General features: G+C 47.3%; 1 protein-coding gene across 2 annotated transcripts in view; it reads right to left on the bottom strand.

Moving 5' to 3' along the window:
• Catsper3 (cation channel sperm associated 3) overlaps positions 1-7,884 on the bottom strand; it is a 24,228-nt gene that overhangs the window by 4,857 nt on the left and 11,487 nt on the right. For both annotated transcript variants that reach the window (XM_005355255.3, XM_026783079.1), the window contains exon 3: positions 5,004-5,243. In XM_005355255.3, the coding sequence (XP_005355312.1) occupies positions 5,004-5,243 (240 nt within the window). The remainder of the gene's footprint in view (positions 1-5,003; positions 5,244-7,884) is intronic.

The following is a 7,884-nucleotide window of genomic DNA, read 5'->3' as shown; positions in this document are numbered from 1 at the left end:
GTGGACTGTACACAGTCTCAGGACATGGCATCTACCCTGTGTCACCGGTGGACTGTATAGTCTCAGGACGCGGTGTCTACCCTGTGTCACGGGTGGACTGTATAGTCTCAGGACGTGGCATCTACCCTGTGTCACGGGTGGACTGTACACAGTCTCAGGACTGGGTCACCTCTCCATCAGCCCCAGTGATCTCTCTACTTGAACCCAGCCTGAATCTGCAGTCAGCCCTGGATATTGTATTTGTGCTTCTCTGCTGAGAGCCAGCCCCAAATGTCCTTTCCCCCAGGTCCAGGAGGAACAGGGACACCGTCATATACCTGAGGATAGAGAGGGCTAAGAGAAAAATGTCTCCCCTTTCTTTCTGGAACTCACCTTACCTTATGACCTTCATCTTCATCCTGTAAAATGGCTAACTTCCTGCCCTCTCTTTCTTCGGCTGTCCCTGGAGTGCTCCATACATTTATTGTGCACTTACGATGCCCTGAGACTTGCACTGAGTGTGTGCTTTATAACTGTTGACCTACTAAGAATGCTTGTTTTCACAAACCGTAATGGTTTGGATAAGGACGGCCCCATAGCCTCATATGTTTGAATGTTCAGTCACCAGGGAGTGGCACTATTTTAAAGGATTAGAAGAATTAGGAGGTGTGGTCTTGTTGGTGGATGTGTGTTACTGGGGATAGGCTTTGAGGTTTCAGAAGCCCATGCCAGGTCCAGTCTCTCTTTCTGCCTAAAGATCAGGATGTAGCAGCTCTCAGTTACTTCTCCAGCACCATGCCTGCCTGTTGCCATGCTCCTCCCATAATGATGACAGAAATCCTCTGACACTGTAAGAGAGCCCCCAATTAAATGCTTTCTTTTATAAGAGTTGCCTTGGTCATGGTGTCTCGTCCCAGCAATAGAACATTGACTAAGACACAGACATAATTTCAAATAGGTGGCTGGTATCAGAATGACGCTCCAGAGACTTAGAGGACCAGTTTGTCCTGGTCACAATACAACGGTAGAGTGAGGAGTGAGCCCTAAACCCTTCCCCCATGCCACACCTCCAACCACCAGTGGCCCTGAGCACAGTGAGTCTTAAGACTGGTTTAACACTGGGAAGGCAGCCAGGAGCTGAACAGAGAAGAGAGAGGAGAGGACAGTGGGAATTCTGGGAGGTGGAAAGGTCATCTCAGAGAAACACACTGCCCTAAATTCCCCTGGGGAATAAGAGCAGTCTTTGCAGATTCATTTGGAAAGAACTGAGTCTTGCCGATGGCCTCGGAACTCTCCCAAGCTATTATAAATTGCCTCCCACAGGCTCATGTACTTGGGCTCGATAATCAGCTGATTGGCTTTTTGGAAGCGGCAGCTGGATCCTGAGGTCCCTGGCATCATCAAGGGATTATGGCCTGATAGAGTTCCAGTATGATAGTATGGGGGAGCCGGAAATGGAGCGTAGTTGAGGGCAGTAACGCATTGGTGGCTCACCCTTGAGGATGCTGCCCTGGTCCCTTCCTGTACTCCGCTCTCTGCTTCCCGTCTGCCATGAGGTCAGTGCCTCCGCCACACACTGGACAACTGAGGTCAGTGCCTCCACCACACCATTCTCGCCAACAGAACAAAGGCACAATAAAATCATGAATTAAAACTATAGAGGGCAGAGGAAACCCTGAGTGAAGAGGTGGGAAAATGGGTGCTGTTGACTGGGCACAGCCAAGTCAAGAATCGCAGAACCTCTGACTAAAAGCCTCCCCCTCGGCATGAGGCTCAGAAGCAAGGCAAAGCCTCCCTTTGATCCAAGTGTGGCTCTTAACAGTGCATGCAGAAAATGTCCGCTGTAGCTTTCTGCCCATTCCTGGGATGTTTGTAGACTCAAAACTGCTTGCCTACGGAGACTGCTCCTATGGGGTTAGCGAGACCTGCGCCCTTGATCAGCTGTGTGACCTGCTTCCTTGTTTATCTGTGTGCAATCACCCCGCTGCCCTGCTCTTCTCTATATCATCCACATGCCGAGCTTCAGGTGGGCAGCTGAGTTTTCTCCATCCAAGTGCACGGTACACTGACTCCTGCTTACCCTTCTGTGTGCCTGTCTGTGTGTCTGTCTGTGTCTGTCTGTGTCGTCTGTCTGCGTCGTCTGTGCTTCCCTCACTCCCTCACTACCCGAGTCAGCTCCGTCCCTGCAGCCTTGCACGAACGTGGACCATAATAAACAATTCCTACCTTTAAGCTGTTTTCTTGAGTCATTTTGGTGACAGTTACAGAGAGCTAGCTAACACACAAGGCTGAAGAAAGTGGGAAACCCTGGGCACTGTGGCCATGGCACCCGTATAAGGTACAGAGGCAGGAAGCCAGTGTGCTCAGAGGTAAAACCTGCATAGGGCTCAGGAAGTGGCTGTTCCAGGTTCCCACCTCTGGGCCAGACCATGGATGGGTGGCACCTGAGATCACAACAGAGGAACCTTGAAAGTGGCGGTCAGAGGGAAGGAAGCCATGCTCTCTGCAGGGACCCCACCAGCTGCTTAAGGCCACATTCTTCAAGCACAAGCCCACCGGGCTCCAGCAGTGTGCAGTTCAGATTGATACAGAAACTCATCTGGAGGGTGGGGACTCTGTCTCCGGAAGCCCTGGTCTCCAGGTTCTGAGGTCTGGCCTGGAAGCAGCATCTGCTTTTGAATTCCCAGTTGCTAGGATCAGTTCTTAGTACCGGTTTAGCTCCCAGGGCTCTGAATCAACCACTGCTGTTCTCTTAGCCCTAGGGCACGTTGGGTGCCTCTAAGCACAAGAAGTGGCTGGGCCCAGGGCACTGAGGAAGCATCCTCCACAGCCTCTTGGATATGGGGGAATGAGGAGGCCCCAGAAGGCGGGAACAGGAAGGTGGCAGCTCCAGGCTGAAATGCGGTAAGCAGAGGCAGTGGGGACCCTAGATAGCTGGGATAGATGGCAGAACTCAGTGTGAAAAGCCAAGGACAGGCTTTGTGAAAGTCATACAGCCATTAGGTGGGAGGCACTGACTTTTTAATGATTAGGGGTCAGGAACCAAGTACTAGCTTTAAGTACTGAGATGTCTCATTTATTAGGGGCTCCTTTAAACTTCAGTTGGCAATCTAGGTGGCTCATGCCTTGAGTCCCAGCACTCGGGAGGCAGAGGGAGGCAGATCTCTGAGTTCGAGGCCAGCCTGCTCTACAGAGTGAGTTTCAGGACAGCCAGGGCTCCACAGAGAAACCCTTTTTCAAAACAAAACAAAAATTAACAAAAGAAACAATTCCTTAAGTGTTACATCTGCTAATCTGTCTGACCATAGGCATATGGTGGGTTACTCTTTACTAATGTCACCATGCTCCTGAAACCAGTAGAAAGCATGACTGACTAGCTTTACTCTACAGATGAGTGAGTTGAGGCACAAGGTTCCTCGAGTTAAACACCAAGGCTCAGGTCTAGAGAAATGGTGCAGTGGTTGACACAGGATGCTCCTACAGGAGACCCATGTCCAGGTCCCAGCACCCACATGGTGTCTCACAATCTTCTGGAACTCCAGTTCTGGGGGATCTAAGGCCCTCTTCTGATTCCCCCAGGCACCAGACATAAACAGCACACATACTAACGCACAGGCAAAGAAAATAAACACTTTAATAAAATGTCAGGGCTGAGCTCCGAAAGCTGTGTCTGGCAATACAGGCCAATCTGAGCCACTCTTCCTATCCATCCATACTGGCTGCCTTTCAAACGGTGAAATGGCTGTGAGCTGTGAGCCAGAACCAACCAGTGTTTGGGCCACTTTGACCACGGCTGCCATTTTTTTCTTTTTTGATCGGGAGAGTCTCCTTTTTTTGATAGGGGCACTCTGGGAGCTCCATTACCACCATCTTCCTGAGTTGCCAAAGTCTTGGAACATTCTTTAGAACATTTCAGAACAGGCCTCAGGCTCATGTCTCAGCCTCAACCCATCCTACAGACATGCATCCTCAGCCCATGTTTGCCCAGGGACCTGGTCTCCAGGAAGAGGCTCGTCTGAGTCTGTTGTCTTTGTCCAGTAGGGTGTGTCTGAGCCCTAAATGTGAGCTCTCCCTATGGCATACACCCACAGCTACTCATTCCTTACACCCATGTAATCACGTGCCTATGTGTGCATATGTGTGTGCCCAGGCCTCACTCCTCTCCAGTTCCAGGCCAGTGTCTGTACTTCCTGTTCATACTTCCTTGTCCCTCACCATGGACTGTTTTCTTCCCCTGATGTGGGATGCCCCTCTGTATGCTATGAATATGTTTCATTACCACTGGTTAATAAAGAAGCTGCTTTGGCCTATGGCAGGGCAGAATAGAGCTAGGCGGGAAAACTAAACTGAATGCAGGGAGAAAGATGACAGAGTCAGGCAGACGCCATGTAGTTGTCCAAGAAGCAAGATGTGAGGTAACAAACCATGAGCCTCATGGTAAAATAGAAAATAATAGGAATGGGTTAATTTAAAATGTAAGACCTAGCTAGGAATACATCTGAGCCGCTGGCTGAACAGTGTTGTAATTAATGTAGTTTCTGTGTGATTGCTCAGGTCTGGGCAGTCAGGAAACAAAAGTGCAATCTCCATTTACATTCTCCTTGAGTGACTAGCCTCTCTGAGGATGCTAACAACCTCTTGTTGCCCGTCTGAAGGGCATTTGCCTCAGTTTCCTTGCTACTACTTGATTCCTCCAGGCTGCCTCCTCAGCGTGGATTTTCCTGGCCTGGCCTTTGCTCCGTTCTGTATTTGCTGTTCTCTCTCACTTTGCCTCCTCTCTGAGCGATCTTTTGTTTTCTTGATTTTTTTGAGACAGGGTTTCTCTGTGTGGCCCTGGCTGTTCTGGAACTCACTTTGTAGACCAGGCTGACCTCAAATTCACAGAGATCGGACTGCTTCTGCCTCCTGAGTGCTGGGATTAAAGGCATGTGCTACCATGCCCAACTAGGCATTATCTCACACCAATACCCCCTCCCCCCGTTCCCACGCAGGCATGCACGGGCGCACACACAGGAGGCACGTACCCTGATGCCTCTGCTGTAGGAGATAAGCTTCAGGATTCGCAGAGACTGTATCCCGTCAGCAATGTTGAGGTTTTTGTAAAGTCGTCCCTTGATCTTTCGGAGGGTATAGGGTATCAAGATGATAAAGATAATGACCACATCCAGTAGGTTATAGCCATCGCTCCAGTATTTAATGGGGTCCACGTAGACCTTCATGAGGAACTCACAGGTGTAGATGGAGACAAAGAGAATCTCTGAGATCTGCAGGGGTCACAGGGGTCAGAGATCAAAACAACGCCAGAGCCCCATAATCCTGACCCTCTCCCTGCTGAGACCACCCAGCCAGGAGTGGAAAACCCCAGACAGAGCCCCCAGCTCTCTTACTGAGCCTGAATCCCTTCCCCATCTGCTCTTCCTTGCCTGTGGCACTAAGCCTAGGGCAGCTAGGTTTCCCCTAGATGCAAGGCATGACTACCTCGTAGCTGAGCAGCTGGCCGCAAATGGCTCTACATACAGTTCCTGGTCAGTATTCAACTTAGAAGACCTCCTGACATAACTCTTCCCCCAAGAGAAAGTCACAAGGGTTTTCTGGCCATCCTGAATATATACACTTTTAAGTATACAAATATATAGTTATATTTAATCCATTACCTTCATCATACATGCTCAAAAATCAGTCAACTAAAATCCCATTTTTAAAGGACATTCATTCTGCTTTTTTCCCACGTTTATACTGTGAATCAATCTCCTCTGATTGTCTCTCCCTTGCCTACAACTCCAATGGCTCTACGATTGCCTAGGGGTCCTTATTAGTCTGTATGGTGTGTTCCGGGTTGTGTGTGTATGTGTGTCTGTGTCTGTGTGTGTAGGTGTGTGTGCTAGCACGTGCTTGCTATGGCCTACTTGTGGAGGGCAGAGGACAACTCTCAAGAATCTGGTTCTTTCATTCTATCATGTTGAAGCAAAGTCCCCCCCCCCTGTTTCCGCAGCACTGCGAACCCCAGGCTAGCCCGGGAGTTCCAGCCAAAGTCTCCCATCTCCACCTCCCATCTTGGAGTAGGAATATTGGAATTCTATATGTACACACCTGTACCTGGTTTGAGGAGAGAGAGAGAGTTGGGGGCACAGTGAGCATGTGGTTGTCCAAGGACAACTTGTGGGAGTCTGTTCTCTCTTCTGCCATGGAAGACAGCCCTTGGGTCTCTGGGCTCAGCAACAGAAGACTTCATCCACCGACCTACACTGTTTGGGTGGTAGTGGGGCAGCGTGGTTTGGTTTTGAAGTAACTATGAATGGGTTGTTCCCCTGATTTCTTCCTCAGCGTCTTTGTTCTTGGTTGACAGGAAGGCTTCTGATTTTCATACGTTAGTTTTGTATGCTCTGCCATTTTGCTGAGAGTGTTTCAGATGTTCTCAGTTTTCTGGTGGTTTTGGGATCTCTCATGTGTGGTATCATCATCTGCAATCAGAGAACCCAACTCTTTCTTCCCTGTTGGATCTATCTGTTTCTCTTATCTTACTGCTCCAGCTAAGATGGCCAACAACACAGCAATCAGGTAAGGTAGGCAATGTACTTTTAGTGGGAATTCTTTCCATTTCCCCAAGTTCCCACTGTCGGCTGTAGGATTTTCACATGGAACCTTTGTGTCAACACGGGTTCCTTCTACACCTGTCTTTTTGGACCTTTTTTCACAAAGGGATTTGGGATTTTATCCGAAGTGTTTTCTGCTTCTGTTGAGATCACATGATTTCTGTCCTTGAGTCCATCTGTTCCTGCTGAACCATCCCTCATTACCTACGTGTGTAACTTTAGCACGGTGAGGGACCTTGCTGTGTTCTTAGGTTTGGGTTGCAAATCTCAGAGGGAACTGTTTTGTGTCTATGTTCATTGGGGAGACTGTTCTTCGTCTCTCTCTTGTATGTGTATCTGGGTAACCATGGCTTCCTAAAAAGTCACTAATGACCTCTGCTCCCCTGGTGTGTGGAGGTTTGACAAACTGACCCTTCTCCAAAGGACCGATAGGGTTCATCAGTAAATCCTCTGGACCTGGACATTTCCAGTCAGAAAATTTTTATTACTGCTTCAATCTCATTGTTTGTTGCAGATCCAATAAAAGGATTTATCTAAGGGAAATCATGCGATTCTATTTTAATTTTTAAAATATCTTTAACATTTTTAAAAATGCCTCTTAACTACTTGCATGTTTGTTCTTTCGTGTGAAAAATATCTATTTTTAATCTAAATGAAGAAAAGGTATTTTTTTCTTTCTCAATTTCTCAAAGCATTGACAAATCTATCTAGATGGTCCACATATATGCCTGTTTAAAGATGGCCTGTGATGGGGCCACTGACAGATCTGTAGTGTAGTCTAAAAATTAGAAATGAAAATACTTTACTAATTCCTTTGAGTGGTAAATATACATGTGCAATCTTTAGTTTCTAATATTTATCACAGCGTTTTGGTCATCTGTGCTTACCAGTATGTGATGTTCAATAAAAGGTCATTTTCACTGTCAAAAAAAGAAGTATCTAGAAATTTATTCATTTCTTTTAGATTTGCCAATTTAGTGAACTATAAGGTTTTAAGGTATATCTAATTACATTCTGCATTGTGATGGCTCCCTTTTCCTCTCTATTTTACTATTTAGGGCCCTCTTTCTCTGGTCTGACCCTACAGGTTTTCCAAACTTGTTTATCTTTTCAGAGAAGCAACTCTTTGATACTCTCTTGTTTTAATCATTTTTATTTCACTAATTTCCATCCTGATCATAATTATTTCTTCCATTTGCTAATTTTAGGTTTGGTTTGTTGCTTTTCCAGCTCCCTGAGTTGGGTCAGTAAATAATTTGTTTGGAACCTAGTTTCTCTTGTCATTGTAAAAGAGTGTGTGTGTGTGTGTGTG

This window comes from Microtus ochrogaster, chromosome 16 (genome assembly GCF_000317375.1).
Source record: "Microtus ochrogaster isolate Prairie Vole_2 chromosome 16, MicOch1.0, whole genome shotgun sequence".
Taxonomy (NCBI): domain Eukaryota; kingdom Metazoa; phylum Chordata; class Mammalia; order Rodentia; family Cricetidae; genus Microtus; species Microtus ochrogaster.
This window is presented reverse-complemented; position numbering and strand designations above follow the sequence as displayed.